The sequence below is a fragment of the Struthio camelus genome, chromosome 1 (genome assembly GCF_040807025.1).
Source record: "Struthio camelus isolate bStrCam1 chromosome 1, bStrCam1.hap1, whole genome shotgun sequence".
Lineage (NCBI taxonomy): Eukaryota > Metazoa > Chordata > Aves > Struthioniformes > Struthionidae > Struthio > Struthio camelus.
Window position 1 is genome coordinate 110,903,424 of NC_090942.1, and position 17,239 is coordinate 110,920,662.

At 37.0% G+C, this 17,239-nt stretch overlaps 1 protein-coding gene across 12 annotated transcripts in view; it reads left to right on the top strand.

The window, feature by feature from the left end:
* ROBO1 (roundabout guidance receptor 1) overlaps window positions 1-17,239 on the top strand; it is a 733,077-nt gene that overhangs the window by 685,569 nt on the left and 30,269 nt on the right. For 10 of the 12 annotated variants that reach the window (XM_068910680.1, XM_009667915.2, XM_068910696.1 and 7 more), the window contains 4 exons: window positions 1,736-1,907; window positions 9,592-9,789; window positions 13,193-13,219; window positions 15,874-15,916. In XM_068910680.1, coding sequence (XP_068766781.1) covers window positions 1,736-1,907; window positions 9,592-9,789; window positions 13,193-13,219; window positions 15,874-15,916 — 440 coding nt within the window. The remainder of the gene's footprint in view (window positions 1-1,735; window positions 1,908-9,591; window positions 9,790-13,192; window positions 13,220-15,873; window positions 15,917-17,239) is intronic. The other 2 variants (XM_068910666.1, XM_068910740.1) reach the window with 1 other exon arrangement.

A 17,239-nucleotide genomic window follows, 5' to 3' on the forward strand; every position in this document is an offset into this window, starting at 1 on the left:
TCATAACTTTCTAAAAATTAATTTCCACTTCCCTGTTTAGGTATACAATCAATTGTAGTATCGACAAACACTGAACAATGTGATGTTTAATCTCACATTCTCAGTTTGTGAATTTCTCCATGTATTTGAGTGCCTAAGAACAAAATATTTTCACCACAGATAGGGCGTGCATATTTGCCGTTGTGTAATACATTGATTTTATTGTTTGCATATGTGCTGTTATAAAGGTGGCAGTAACAGTTCTGTCAAAATTTCCTAAGTCAAAATGTATATTTAAATCTTTTTTTGCTTAAGTTTTATGAACTTCTCATATAAATAATAGTTTTCCATAGACCATCCTTTAGAATTTAAGAGCAATAATCAAAACTCTACTACTACTGCTAATGACTGAAACAATATGTATTTAATATCAGAATATAAAATGGAGATTCTCTTCTGTTCTCTCAGTGTGCTTTGACCAGCTTTTCAAAAACAGTTATGTACTTGCTAAATTCCTAAGGAGTTTAAAATACATTTCAGATCGTCACAGTGTCCCACTAGCCTTCTTTGAGTCCTTAGCATGCAGAGAATGAAAAAGGGTCTTACAATGTCCTGAAGGTGAAATAAAGAAGGTTTACAGTATCCAAGCCGAAAGGACTCCACAAAAAATGCCCTACCAGTTGTTCTGTGCCTGAAAAGTGAAGCTACAGCTCATTCACCGGATAATCTCCTCAGCAGCAGAATTGCACAAGGGACTAAGAACAGATACCTGGGTGGTAAATCTTTTAGGAGCTCCGTATGTCACAATGTTTCCTCCTAGCTACAATCAGCACAGATTCAAAAATGCCGATGTTCCCAGGAAAGGTTATTTCTTCACAGAGAAAGTGCTGAATTTAACTAATTTCACTTTCTGGATAAATGTCCATGGTAGAGTAATAATACATTTGTGGAAAGGGAGTAAAAAAGAAATTAACAGAGCTTCATCAAATTTTCGTCAGGTCTAGATTAGCTGCCACTTCACCTTTAATAGCAGTTGGGAGTTCAGCCATATTTTTAAAAGCATTTGCCGTACAAGTAAAAACTACATCAGATTGTTTCTCCCAATCATTTAGTATCACTGAGATCATCTGTAAAATGGTGAATTGAAGCCTTTAGATGTGTCCTGATCTCATCCAAAAGATGAGATCTAACAGCATGTTTTTGCCTTTCAATAGAAGACGGCATATTACTTGACCCTTGCTGTTTCCCAAAAAAAAAAAAAAAGATAACTTTATGATTCCAGCGTAATATCAATTCGCCTGTGAAGCCATGTGATGAAAGACTTGGGCTTGCACTCGAGTGAAGAAAGCGTTGCTGGATGGATTATTCTTGAACAAGAGAATTGCAAATTCATTTAACTGATTGCTCTTACTCTGTTGTTTATGTGAGTGATTTTTGGCTAAGAAGCTTACCTTATTTGTTCAGTGTTACTAATGCTTTTATTTTTATTAGCACTCGTGTCATGGGTTGTTGTAAATGTGTTAGGACAAACCCATCAAATAATTTTAATGGTTGGAGCTGCTTTTTGGAACGGGAAGTATCTTCTTAGCATTCATACGATGCCTAGAGCAGTGATCCGTGACTGCAGATCTCAGCAGTGACAAATTCCAAGTCTCTTTATCCAGCAGTAAGGAATTATGTCATCCTCCCATCCAGTTTTCCTTTCAGTGTTTAATTTTGAACATTTGTATAAACGATACACTTCACTTCCCTGCAGGTTTGGTGCCTTGGCAATGAAAGTCGATACCATATAAACAAGACGGTGGATGGTTCCACCTTTTCTGTAGTCATCCCCTCCCTAGTTCCTGGTATTCGATATAGCGTGGAAGTGGCAGCAAGTACTGGAGCAGGACCTGGAGTGAAAAGTGATCCACAGTTTATCCAATTAGGTAAGTCTGCTGATAATCCTTCCTATTCGTTTCACTAACTTTTATTTCTTTGCTTTTGTCTTCTATGGAACCAGAAATATTTTTCAAGACCAGTGGAACAGATAGTGTTACTTGATCTCTGGAATAGCAGGATTTGGCATTTCTGGCTTTAAACTTGTCTTAAAACTGAATTCTAAAGATGGGGTTATTATAGTATCTCTTGCTATTTTTTTTTAATCTCCCAATTCAGCAATACTTTTTGGTTGTTGATTTTAAAATTAATTTTTCACACTAAGAATGGTGTAATAAAACATGTAGAGGAGTATGAATCACTTAAGTCTTGGCTGACTTTAGCTTAGGGATGTAATTTGTCTTGATCAGATTTTATCTTTCTTTATTAAGGCAAAAAACCAAGAGTATGCTACAATTATGTACAATAAATATCAGCTATGGGAGAACCTTAGTAAACAGTTGCAGTACAGGGACAAGAGGTATGCAGATGATTTACAGTAATCTTGATATCCTAAATTTATCTGCACCAAACATCTCTCTGTTGGCTAGCATAAGAATAAGATTAAGGTGCAGTCATACCTTGCTTTGCCAGTAGGCCTTTATCAGAGTACCTTATCGTTACAATATATAGTCTGTGTTATCAATGCCAAAAGCAACCTCAGCATGTTGCTTTGGACTTTGTGCCCCTTTCTATCTTTATGTCATCAATATATCTTCCTAGTATTTGATTTTTTAGTATTTAAAAGTCTATAATTATTAGATATGGAAAAAGGACTGAGCAAATGATATATTCTCTGGGAAATTACATGTACGTTACTTTGACTATTAAAATGGAGGTCATCTTCAACACATTTAACTTATGTAAGTGTATGATTCCCATTTATTCCCATTTACATGAGTATAGTTTTTATGACAAAGTTATACATGGCTTACATGGTACTTCAGTAAGACATGTACAGTCCCATTGGTGTTTGTTTGAATGTTTTTTCCTAAACCAGCATCCATTCTCAGGAATTAAAGTTCTTCCTATACAGCTTAGATTTTGAAAACCTTAAATCAGTGAAGTGTAAAATAACGGTGAAACCTTGATGTTCAAAACCAAAGACTCGATAACCACACTTTTGTCTTTTCTCTGATGATAAACAAATGCTAATTGCAGGTGAATTTTATAATGCTACTTAATCAGTTTGGGTTTTTGGTAAGCAGAAAAAGGAGCGAATCAGACTTTCTATCAGAGCAGGATCTTTTGCCTGCTCCTAGGTTCCTGGCCTTTATTGAGATTATATTAAAAAGCATAAAGTGATCGCACAACTCAGAGGGTGTTCAGATGTACTAGGACAGCTACAGCCTTGTAAAAGCCAATAGAAGTCAAATTCCTAGCCTTTGCACATCTTCTCCTAATACATTTTTTAGTACAGTACAAGTGAAAGAATTCTCATTGAAACCTGGATATTTAAATATCAGGACGCTGAAAAACTGGTGCTAAATAATTCAGGTGTTCAATGTTGCCTTTGAAAGTATCTTTGTTCCAGGTTATCTTTTCCAGTTTATCTATCTTTGTAAGGACTAGCTCATTAAAATCTGATGTTTAGTAACCTTTGTGTCAGTGCTAAGAGTTCAGTTCCTAACGTACTGACAAAAATGTTACAGCTGATTATGTTAATAATTAACACTATAATTTTCAACATCGACTGAATATTGCATATGCGTATGCAGTATGCAATATATAAATACAGTATCTGAAATTGTTAAAAACATAGCAAACACCTGACCATTAAGGCTGTCTTATCCTTTTAATGCACAGCCCTCTGCCACCCCTTTGCTGGTATAGTAATGCATCATCCCTTAGCACTATGTTCAAGTTTTTTTGAAGTTTGTTGAAGTTTAGGTCCCCAAGAGACTGTTGGTCAAAGTGTCACATATGTCTATCTGTAACTAGGCATCAACCCCATACTTTTATAAGCTGTATGAGCTAGTGACGGTGGCAGTGGGCAATGAGATCATACGTTCTGGGGCTAACCTAAAACAAACATTGCGCTCCCTGAAAGCAAGAACTTGGTTTGTTCTTAGTTCCTGCATAGGGATGACTGGTAAAACACTCCAGGCGCTTTCTTCACCTCAACTTCCTTTTTTAGTAGCCACGTATTCCCAGATGATATTCCCATATGATTTGGGTGTAGTTTCATATTCGTCACTGCTTGCTTCTGATTAAGTGGCCAGAGTTACATACACTGTAGTAAAAGTTCTGTAATTTGGTTGCTTCAGTTGCATGACAAAGACCTGGAGACAGGAGATGCGTGGGGATGGATCCATGCCGTTAGGAGCAGTGCAAAGGAGTTTCTAGGCAGTGCTACTTTCCTTTAGGCGACTGCAGGAGGCTACCTGAAATTAGTACTTAAAGTTAAGAAGGGTGCCCCTTTAGTAGTCCGGAGCAGCTTAAAGTCTAGGCACAAGAATGCCTCTGCGTTACCTAACTCTTCCCTCTGATACCAGCTCTCTTAGAGCCCCCACAGAGTCGCCTTCTTGGCTGTGCTCCCAGCATGGGAGTGGAGCAGGCACTGCCGTTTCCTGGTAGCTCTTCTGAAGAAAGAAAATTAGTTTGTTGATGTCATCAGTTGGCACCTTTCACAGGCAATAAATCAAATGGTTGCAGAGAAAAGAGAGGGAGGCCAGGGAGGGGGGAGGAAAAGGCTAAGGATGCTACTTTTAGAGTATTTCAAAGAGTCTTGACTCCTCATATCTACATGCTTGGTGAGCTGGCTTTTGCCATAGTTGATTTCAAGATCCTTCATTTTTTTCACTGATCCCAACTTTTCCTTCTGGAAGTCTTTTCCTGATACCTGAGTTCGTATAATACTTCCATTTTTGAATTAAGAATTCTGTGTGCGCAAATGGGATCTACTGTGTGATTTAGGCCTCGACTTATTTTTTTGAACAGCTTTTCATGGAAATCAAAGGTACACCTCCTCCTAGTGTAATTTCATTACAAAAACGTGAGGCTAGATTGGGGTTGCCTATGGAGCATCCAAAGAAGAGATGCACAAAGGTGCGAGGTTATTTCCCCGATGTAACATACTCCGTTGCACAGCACAACCTCATTTGTGCGCTGTGCAGGATGCTCCGGGGTTTCTGCCTGGGAGACGCGCCTGGGCAAAGTTTCAGCCGCGGGTGTGTGACACGAGGAAGCTGCAACCCCCTGAGAGGAGAGGACAAGAGAAACTGGAGTCCCTGAGAGCTGAGACATGCAATTGCTGCCCCACGCATCAGCTGAGTTGTGGCAGCTGACCTTGTGCACACGCTTAACCTGTTACCAAGACAGGTACAAATTGCGAGCTCAAACCTTTTTCTTTTGCCATATCTCAGCTGACATGAAGCAGCTCACTGAGCTTCAGTACCTCATGCTTCCAGGGCCACCTGGGACAGGCCAGCAATATACTCGCTATACCAACTGCAAAATCGTGTGTCTTTCTTAAAACTGCACTTGAGGCTTTTAAACCTTATTTTTAGTTTTGACCCACCTTTTCAAGCTTCCTCTGAAATTGAAAAGGCTAGAAAACCATTTTTTGTTTGTTTTTAAGACGAAAGTTGATATTTGACATAACAACAAGACTGCAAGAGCTCTGATGTTAAGGCAAAGATACGCTTTTCATGAGAAATGGCCACAGCTCATTTTAAGTTTTTGCATTTATAATACTATCCAGCGGACATAAAATTGTAGTAAGAAATTTGACATGACTTTTGTCATGTAACTTCAGGACATTGGTTACAAAAATGCTCTGTACAGAAAGTTGAGAATTAGCAGAACAATGTAATGTTTGCTGATCTCTGGCTTTACCTTTGGCAGTGATGGGAAGCTGCTTATGATAGCTCTGCAGTTAATATTACTCATAAACAAATAATTCGTATGAGTATATTGAAAGCATTTATTTTTAAGAGATGTCTGTAAAATAATTATAAATGTTGAGTGCATTATTCAACTAGTGGGTGTCTCAAATGTACAAAATACAAGTCTCATTGAGTCTTTATTATCACTTCCGTTAGGAGATGTGATCTGTGAACTTGTGATTTGTGCCTGCCTTTAGGGATATTATTCTTTCAGCCCCACAACTGCTTTTACAGTGCAATAGCTATAAGGTTTTTTGTTGATGTTTTTCTTTGTCTTGTGGCCTGCCAATGACTTAATAATTAAGTAGATTGTTTTTTCTCACAGCAAACCCTTCCAAACCAGCTTGGTACTGTCTCCTCACAAATTTTATGTCGTAAAACTGAAGTGCAAAACTTATATTTTTCCAGTTATGGAAATATATATAACTAGAAAGGAGTAAAAACAGTCTATCTTAAGCTGGTAGTGTTTTACTAAATAATTTTCATATTGCATCATGCACATATGTTCAAGGAAACCTCAGACAGTATGTTGCAATTTCAAGTGCTTTGCCCATTTTGAATCACCAGAATTAGCGAAATGCATGAGACCTAAATCTTCCTACTTACTGTTCATACATTCTGTGTACTGAATGAGACAGGCAAGCACGTAGTAAATAGCATGCCGTAGGGCATACACATACAGGATAAAGTTAAGGTTGCTTGCACACCTGTGAACCTGGAATTTCTTGTCTTTTTTAAGTCTTTGCCATTCCAATCTTAATTGTGTTTTAACACTGTGTTTAACGACTCTAACATTTGATGATCTTTACATTATTACTTACATGTATATTTTGGATTAGAAAACTTCATTCTGTTCAATATAAATTTTAACAAATTGTTATTAAATTGTGAACTTGGAGGTTGCAGACAGATCCAGTACCCTGGGAACAGTAGGCACAGCAACAGCATCTGTGATAAAAAGAAGGCTCTTATCTTGGGGTAGAAGAAAACGGGATGAGTCAGTGTGATAATATGCTGGTTTCAGGGAGTAGTGATCAGCCTGCTCCAACAACTCTGAGGCATTTTCAAGTACATTATATGTTGTGGCTGCTGCTCTGGCAGTAAGATGCGCTTTGCCTTAGAGTGTTTATGTTCACTTATTATTTTGGCATGTTTCCCTGAGGAGTGCAAGCAGGAACAGGAATGTTGATTACGAACCATTTATATCTCAGTCAAAGCTTCCAGAAATTTCCTGGGATGAAGAAAAAGCACTTTTTTAGTGCAAGAGCTTTTTTCCTGACAGCTTTTGCTGGACTATTACAAAGAATGAAAATGCCTTTCTCAAAAAAAGGCTTCCTAAATACTGTATATTGAAATTTTTAGCAATAAGGTTCACTAGATTTAATTCCCTTTGCTTTATATTTAGCTTACCTTCTATTTTTAAATTAAAAGAGGAGCAGGAGGTGGGTCGAATATGGCCTCTTGAGGGCTCTTCTGTGCTATTTTCTGTGATGCTGTTTATATGACTATACACAAACACACATGCATTTTTCTCCTTATCATGTGTGTAAATAAATACCAGTTAATATAATGACCCTAACAGTCTACCCATATACTGTGTGATACAAATCTTGTTCCTTAAAAACAAATATATTATTATACTGTTCATATGCTTGCAAAGGACAACAAAATACCATGTAATGACTCTTACTTTAAAGATTAGAACAATAAATATTCAAAGAGATTCTTCAATATTTTGTAATCTTGGGACACATGTTGGTTGAGCAATGGAAAATGTTTGTATATACAAAGGTATTGTCCTTATGTATGGCTGTATTGTTGACGTACGTTTATAAAACATTCTTATTTGGCCTGGAGTTTTTCAGTTTGTGAAATTTCCCTAGTTCTGTCCTGTGTTGTTTGTTTTAGGAATTTTCTTTTTCTTTTTTTTTCTTTTTTCTTTTTTTTTTTTTTTTGCTTTAAGTATATATTTTTGGAAGACAAGAGAAAAAATATCAACCTTCTTCTAAATTTATTCACAACTGTTGGTGCTCTAGGCATCTTTTTTCTGTTCCATTAAAAGATACAAGGTAGTATAGCGGTTTAAAAATACAGAAAATATAAGCTTGCTTGTTTTGAAATCAGAGTGATGATGCAACTTTTCATATCTTAATACGGCCTCAGCTGCAAAGAGACAAAAGATGAGATACAGAGTAACAGTTTTAATTCATTAGTCACAGCATACTTTATACATTTAAGCCCATCTGGCCACTTGTGTGGAACTTCACTTGGCTGTCTCTATAAAATGTGAAGCAACCCTTCTTAACCTTGCACAAATAGGCATAAAGTCTATAAACCCAGCAGACACAAAAGGTGTATTAGTAAGAAAAGAATGAGCTTGCCTAGTGAACTTTCGGACTAGGCAGTGCACTTAGGATCACGGAAGATAAAGGGATTTGAAATATGGAATAAAATTTCCAATAAACTAACAGTCAAAGGCAGCAATTCCTTGGCAAAGTAGGTGTGTGGCCTTGTTGTCACACAAACAGAAATCTTGTATTTTGCACTTGAAAAAAGTTAATATTAATTTAACCATTTCACATTCATAAAGGTATTCTTTTCCAGAGGAGGTTCTTTTGATTTTACTTGTACAGTTTGTTGCAATTCCATATCCCTTTTGTATTGTGGTTACTTGTATCTTAGTAAAGCTTCAACAAGACACACCATAATGAAAAAAAATTAACCTGCTCACCGGTTAGTTCTTAGGGAAAAGTATTATTTAAGTAGACAGATTTTCTTTTCTTACATGTTTTATTATATTAATCTTACATATTTATTAATAAAATTGTTTGAGAATAATTCTGTGGTGAGTAAACAGCACCTTTCTCCTTAAAATACTCATCTCAGATCCGGAATCTGATATTACTATCTGTAGTAGAAAAAAACTAACTGTTGGATTTACACTAAAACAAAAAAAGGATATTTCAAAGACTAAGCTGTGGAATGTGTAAAGCAATATCTGCTATGGGTAAAGGTTTCATATTCTTGCCCTCGCTCTGTGTAATAATGAAATTTGCAATGAACAGTCATTGTGGTGTTAAAAAAAACAAGAAGACAGTATTTTATCTTTCAGCTGCTTCATTACGGTTGGAAAGCGTTGTTCAGTAATTGAAAATTCTCACTACTGTTCCTAGAAGGTTCCTGCAAAAGTAGAACGGAAAGAGAACAAAAGACTGATTCTTACAGATGCTTTCTGTATAAAAAATTCAAAATTGTATGCAAAAAGTACATCCTTTATTTTGATCTGATCTTTAAGTGTAAGCAATTTTTAAAGAGGATTACATTTCCGGTAGTAATGAGACTACTTGACCGTTTTTACCAATTCATGCCTCCTTTTTAGTCGTCCTTTAGCTTGCTCATCCATGTCAGGAGGGCAGAATTGGTTATTTTGTACATTTACTTCTTTATGTACTCTTAAATTTTCAGACTTCTTGACTTGAGGTCAAAGTGAGAGACTGCAAAAGGTCAAAGTGAGAGACTGCAAAGAGAATGTTAGACTGTGTAATATAAGATTCAAGTCCTCTCTCGGGAACTGCCAAATTAATATGCCTCACTCAATATCCACCTTATAAATGTATTTTGAATTTGTATTTCTTCTGTGATTTTCAATTATGTGAGAATGTATGGTTGTGTAGCTTTTATGCTTTCGCAAAACTATAAAAACAGGTGAAGCATCTATTTTGTACTTCAGCTTTATTGTCTTGCTGTGTTCTTTGCTGACATTTACTAATGCCAGTTAATTGGAGATTTTGGGTGTCCTTTTTTTCAGATTCTCATGGAAACCCTGTGTCTTCGGAAGATCAAGTCAGTTTAGCCCAGCAGATTTCTGATGTAGTAAAGCAGCCTGCCTTTATTGCGGGAATTGGTGCAGCCTGTTGGATTATCCTTATGGTCTTCAGCATCTGGCTGTATCGCCACAGGAAGAAGCGAAATGGACTCACTAGTACTTACGCTGGTATCAGAAAAGGTGCCATATTGCATGTTTCAATCCATTAGCTGCTACATGCCTGTTTACTAGGCTATTTTCTTTGTCATTAGTCTCTCACTCTTCTAAGACTTGATGCAGGATTTACCAAATTATTTCAAAGCTGTCAGGAAGTTTGGATCAGAACCCAGTATGGGAAACATGAATATTTACATAATGTGTAATACCTGGCTTTTAAGTAAGAGCCTTCAGCAAAATACCTAGATTAGCTTTTCATAGAAGATACTCATACAAATGAGAAATGTATGAGATGGATTTAAGGCTGGCAGCTTCCACTATGCCCTTGCTATCCGACACTGTATCATCTGAAAAGGAACCAACTGGATAGTAGTTCATTGTCCCTTTTATTCAGTCTTTTGCCTGCTGCTGAGAGTACTAACAGTGGTGTCGGTTAATGTAGTGCTTTTGGTGTGTGTACCTGGATTGCCTTATATTCTGGGGAGATGCAATAAAGTGGCTGTCTAAGAAAGCACAATAGTCAGGAATACTTTCTAAGACCCTTTCATAAATGCTGTTGTGAGGTCCTTCTTCCGGGCTGAATTCTGGGGCTATCATTTCTTGCATTTGCATTCAGGTAGAATGGCAGCTCTCGGACTAGCTTAAAGCATTCTTCGTTTTCATGTTATTGATATCTTTTACATTAGATTGTTTGTGGCAAACAATGCTTTACAGTGTACTCTGTGGCAAAAAAAACCCCAGGATCTCTGCCTGGAAGATCTTCTGGAATAAAAACTTGATTTCTCCTGATTCAATAATGTTTTGATTAAGCCCTGAATTTAAAGCTGAATTCAGTAAGCAACAATTCCTTGCAACTCAAAGCTTCGTAGTACCACATAAACAGTCATAGAGCAATTACTGATAATTCTGGAATGAATCAGGATGAACAGTCCTTCTCTTAAAGAAATAAGGGAGGGTTTTGGGTATTTAGCAATTAAAAGATAGACCTCGGCTTAAAAGGCACACAAATCTTAATGTTCTGAAAGCTGTCATGAGATTATGTTCTTTCGTCACTTCAAGTATGCAAGTGTGATGGGCCTGAGAGATAGGCAAATATAAGACAAATTCCTTTGAACAGTAGTAGTGTGTCGCTATGAGGAAAAAAGCAATGGCAAAAACAGCAAGTGAGTTGCATAGTGGAGACAAATAATTTTGAGGTGTAGCAGAACTTTAGCTGGCCCCCATACTATTGAAGTGTCAAGGCTTATGTTAGACTTCAGTCACAGTGGTTTATTAGAATTGCAACTGCCTACATCAGGGATAAATTTCACCTTTGATTTTGTTCTTCTAGGCTTTCTTAGGTAACACAGACCCTGATGTACGGCTGCGCTGGCCTGCTCTGTTTTGTTTTACTAATAGCATGCTGCCATACTGCCTTTCTACAGTGCTTTAAAACTAATATCACTATGCTTTCAGCAGTATCTGTGATTGAGCAAAAAGCATACAATATGTCTTTAAAAATGATTACTTTAATGACATCAGGTATTGTTCAAAACAGCTGTGTTTTTGAATGGCTGTAAAAATGTCTTTTGCATAATTTGCTGGATATTTTAATAAAAATATACAGAAAAGTAGGGTTTGCATCTCCATTAACAAGTATTCTTCAAGGAAAAAAAGCATCTTTAGTGAAATAGAAATTGCAAGGTAGTCTCCCTCCGCAATATATCAAGCCAGGTCCATGAGTGCAAACTTTCTTCAGTCTTGCATTTACTTTTTTGTTTTTATATTTAGCTTCAGACCTGACATCTGTTGAAATATTTCATGACCCCCTCACATACATATTGTACAAGTGCTCTTACACACTCAGGAGAGTTTATTAATAGAAGCTCTGAGAATTAAGTTGTTCTTTCATGTGGTAGCTAGGAAGATTTCATTTAGCTCAACCTCTGTTCTTCCTGTTCCTCAGTTCCTTAAAATCTAAGCTAAGTTTAGTACTTAGCTCACAGGAGAGTAGAGAGACAGATATTTCAAGATTTTTTTTGTGTCCTTGTGATTGCAAATTAATTTTAGGACAGTTCATTCTCTTTTGAATAGCTCTGGTTTAAATGCACCTTCTATTTTTGATGAAAGCCTGCTGTTAGTATGGTCCTATATTTTTGAAGGCGGCTAAATTACACTGACTGTGTGAAAAGGCCTAGCTCAAAGGAAATACAATGGAATTCCCAAGATAAAAAGCCGTGCTACAAATGAAGCCTGAAATGGGCAAGATGTTCAGAGGTTTTTCTTTTTTGCTCAGTATAATATTCCTGGAAATAAATTAGCTTGGTAAGAGGGAGGAAAAACTAGAGCATATCCGAAGTTATACCAACAAGACACTCTGGAGACCACCCAAAAGATCAGTGTTATTGTAAAAATTACATTAAGCTCTTTAAGTAATCGTTCTCTTAGCCACAGCCTTTTCTTTCTGTGACAGACTTGTTGATCAAACTTCATCTTCTTTTAGTGAAGATTGTATTGTTTCTCTTACGTTTCTCTTTACTTTCATTAGACTGAAAAGGGCAATACTAGCTTTTTTTCTGCTCATCCTATAGTACAAGAACTATACGCTGTTGTCAACAGGAGGGGGAGCATGTGCTAGTAGGAAGAGCAGATGCTGGTGCTCTGTACGCGGATTAGAGGCCCTATTGATCCAAAGAGGATTTATAGTAGGCGTGCGAGTGAAGATTGTCAAGCAATGCTATTGTTCCATTGTTAACCTTTTCCTCTTAAAGGCATGGTAGGAAGGCGTTGCAGCGAGGGATGCCTTTTACCTTTTTTAGTGATTATTTAAGAAAGAAAGATTAATAACTCTGTCTCTTATTTTCTCTTCTATGAAAACAGAATGAATTGCTGTAGTAGATTGTAGTGCCTTCATTACATTGCGATTTGGTGCCATTCTTGATTCAGAGAGAGTAAAACAGCAGTTCTCTTTGTTCCTTTATATGATTATTATTTGCTTACTGAATACTTAAGCGTGCCTATTAGTTCAGCGTAATGAGCATTTACTTAGTGAACTGCAGATAAGATTCAATAGGACCTTGATAAGGCTTTGTTAAGGAATTTGTCATTCTGCATTTTTAAATGATTAACAGTGTAGGTTTTTCTTTGTACTAGGCTTTTCAGTAAAACGTAAGATAGCAAACTGAGGGCTACTGAGAGGCTAAACCACATTCAGTTCCGCTCAGGAACGCTTTAAAATCATGCTTTTCTTCAGAATGCTACCTGTGGACACAAGCTTTTTCTGAGTCACAAATTTAATTTTATTTCTATATTAATGTGAATGAACTACTGGGTTAGTTATTTACATTTGTTTTATGTTCAGCTGTCTGCTAGATTTATACTAATGTGGTATGTTTCCCTTTCTCTCTTCAGCTTAATAACCAGTTTGTATTTTGTTTTGATTTTTCAGTCCCGTCTTTTACCTTCACACCAACAGGTATATATTTGCACTTTTCCCCCCTTCTTTGTTACTTTAGCATGTTTGTGGTACTGTTTCTCTTTCTGACATAACCAGCCCAGCTGTTCTGAAGTTTTTAAAACAATTTTATTAATTACAGGTATCATTTTTGGTGTTCTCTAAGAAGTCGTGTGTAGTTGCTTTGTGGCTGACCTTCTTCCATTTGTGTGTACCGTTTAGTAACATACCGCTTGATGTATATTAACGCAAGCATATCATTTTGTAGCATGATTCTGTCAGTTCATACAAGCTAACCTGGGCTCTATTCTTGCATTACAATCCAGTAGTGTGACCATCTGCACCTAGTAATGTCAAAGGTACTCCTGATGGAGGAGAAGTGATTTAGCAGAGCCCAGATACTGACTTGAAAGGAGGTCCACTGGGATTAAAGTTGGTGAAACGTTTGCTTCTGTTCTTTCCTCTGAGTCTTCACTGAAGCAGTGTCCTAGGAGTTGCCTACTTTGGAAGGCACACAAAGCAAAATACTGTATCGGTTAGATTTCTTTGCTTGCTGCCTTAAACTGTATTTGTGCTATGAAGTGTTAAAACAGTTATCCTGTTGCCACAAGCAAAGTGGCATTTCCTATTCAGGGTGGTTAAAAACATCTTCTATTTCTTTTTGTTTAGAAATGTATAAAATATGACCATGACTTAGCCTGAGCCATAGCCCAGCAAAGTCAGTGGGAGCCTTTCCATTCTGTAGACCTGACCTTGAGTCGGTCCCACAGTCTGGGAGTTCAGCTGCTCTCCTCAACACGGGATACGATTCTACACATTCACAACCCACCATTATGCTACACACATTCCTTTCAGCTAAAACCTGAATGAACAGGCAGGTCATATTTTCCTCCTTTGTCTACATGCCTTATTTTCACTATGAGACTTGTAAGTCGCATATTCCCAGGCAGGTTAAAAAAGACCACACTCCTCTGCCCACTCATGTTAGCAGGAGATATTAGCTCAAACTCAGCACTGTGCTAATGGGGCCTCCAGGCAGCAGTTGGGTTGCATCCTTTCAGCTTGGAGTGCAGATGAAGCAATCTCATGTCTGTCTGCATTCATCCATGTAGACCTAATCGTAATGGGCTACTCTTACCCACACGTTCTTAGTCATACTGAATAGTATCTTGTTTCAAAAGTTATCCTATTATGTTCAGTGGAGTTGCTTACTGCTCAGCATGAGTCAAAGTGGCCCTTAATGTTTCTAAAGTCCTTTGAGATAAACAGGGGAAACTAATTCAAATTATTATTATTTTGCTGTTACTTTAATTGGCTTATCGTAGGGCTTCTAGTGCAATCGCAATTGTAGTATGCTACTGAAATTGTGCAGAGGTTGGTAGGTTAGATAATGCACATTTTCTCAATTGGATTCTTAACTTTAGAAGAAACTATCAGAACTCTGTAAGAGATGTCAGAGCTGCAAAATAAACCTCACTGAGAGTTCAAAAGAAGAAAACGGAAAAATAAAAGTATATAAAACATTTAAAGGAAAAGAAATCCTTTTTCATTCAGCGAGGATCCCAGTAGTTAGTTCCATGGACTTCAGATGGTACCAGAGGCTCTTCTTTAGCATTACCTGTAGTAAAAGACTTACCTCTAGCAATGCATCCTACATTTTAATCCTGTTATCGTAATCGCTGCCAGTATTTATCTCTCTCTTGCAGACTCCCAGCTTGGAGTTCTTCTAAAGAGCAGAACTTGGCTGCTTTTTTTCAACACATTCCTAGTTGGAAAATGTAGAATCCATCAGCATTTGCAGGGAGGCTAATCTCCTCAACCCTTTGCCTAATCCAATGGAAACTTGGAGAATTTATAGTATTTTCTTCTTGGATGTATGCATCCTAAAAAGCTTACTTTGAAGTCGATGCAATTCATGTCAAGAAAAAAATGCATATGGACATGCGCTTTATTAATGTGTGTGCTTATGAAATGTTAGCACAATTGTTCCTACTAGTTTTGGATGTATTCTTTCTTTAAGGCATTTTTTACTAGGATTTTTATATTTAAACTTTTAGATAAAAAGGATCATTAATAAATCCAAATTGTAAAATGTTATAAAATAGTAAGCTTACATGGACTTTTGGAGTGTGCTAGGTCCATGAATTCAGCAAAAGCATGTGGTTTTGCAGTAGGTTCAGCTGTAGTGAGCCATTGCTTACACCGAGAGTCAGGTCTGTTACAAAATCGCGATACCTCCTTTATGTTACCGAAATATTAAGGTAGAGCAAAGCTTAAACCTCCAGAGCAAGTTGTTCTTGAAGTAAATATATAGGACCTAAATTCTTCCACGGAGTAACTCCACTGAGGTCAGCAGAGTTACATTAGGGATAAGTTCAGTCTGATGTATGGCTTCCTTCTTTCTTAAGTGATACATGTCTTTTTGTTTGTGTTTTTCATAACAGAACTGAAATATCAAAATGTGATAGAGCTAAGAGTAACAGTGATCAAGCAACACAAGTATTGTGTATAAACTTGCGTATGAAGGAATAACACTTGCAGAGTGGGACTCAAAATATAAACCGTGCTTATTGTCTTAGCTAAAATGAAAACAGGCAGACTTAATACTGCTATTAAGGAGTCCTTTATACTTTTTTTAATCTTTTTTAATATTTTAATATCTTTTAATATTTCAGTAACCTATCAGAGAGGAGGAGATGCCGTGAGCAGTGGAGGCAGGTAATTATATGCTTTATTTTTATAAGCGTAAATTGTGAGCTAACAAATTCAAAGATTTTAAGTGTATAATTGTCCTTATAAGTGACTGCAGAATAATCACTTGCAAAGTTATTTTTTAATTTATTATATTAATGCACATTTTAGCCATATATTTTCCTGTTTAGAAGGAGAATATATGATTTGCATCTTTGCATTGATCTCCAAGGAATGAGTCATAGTATTTTCAACTGAGTTGCTTTGTTAACCTGTAAAAACTGCATCTCAAAAAACAAGCAGCAGAGGGAGCACTTTAACTTCAAATTAAAGACCTGACTTAGCAACTGATTAAGGGAGTAAAAGTAATTAAGTCATGGCATTTATGAAGATTAAGAAATGTAGCTGGTTCACAAATACTATAAAGAACAAAAAGCATTTATTGGAGGAATTTGCTGAAGACACAAACCACTTATAAAGTGTCTTTTAAAGAAAAGATCTGTGAATGCAAAATAGTTAAAGCATCACTTGTAAGAGAAAAAGGTACACTGACAGGGAAATGGGTAGGTCTCTAATTAAAGGCTCTGTGCTCTGAGAGCCTAGTCTATTCCAGACTGAGGGCTTAACTAAAACGTGTTTACTGTGTTTAGTTTATTACCTAATGAATAGCAATGGGCAAAACAGTAATTTCCATTTCCTGTAGAGAGATCATTGTTTCTTCAGAAGAAAGAGTAACAGTGTTAGCAAAAAGGCAGGTCAGAGCTGTGTGACTTTAGTAGCACACTTTTTTTGTAGGTCACTTGCAAGGATGCCTTTCTGTAAGCATTTGAGTTAAAGGTTCGGCATGATGTTGAAGTGAGCCTTTAAATCTCAGAGAACAACTGAGTCATAAATTACTATTTCACCAGTGGTATTCTGTGATTCCTAATTTGCAAAACTGTACAAAAACTTAGTGGTGATGAAGATTAGGCATAAAATTAAACATTCCCATCAGATATACTTGGTGTACATTTGAATGCTGGGCAGAGAAGAGGCTGCGCTGTTAGTGGCACTCCACCTGGCATGGTCAGAACTAGTGCAGATGTCCCTGTCCGTATTCTGCTGCGGAGTCATAGCCATAAAGCCATGGAGCAAAGCCTGTAGAACGCTTATCGTGTAATTTTTAAATGGATAAATCTGTAAATCACTAGATTGCTGCCTTCAGCCCAGGACAGTGAGAAAATGGGAGAGGAAGGAGATGAAACCTCTCTTTCCCTGATGCAGTTGTTCAGCAAGATATACAGTTAACAGGCTTTGTGTTCTCTGAGTAGCAGCATTGTTTTCTGCTGTCCTAGTTTTAAGGATCAGTGT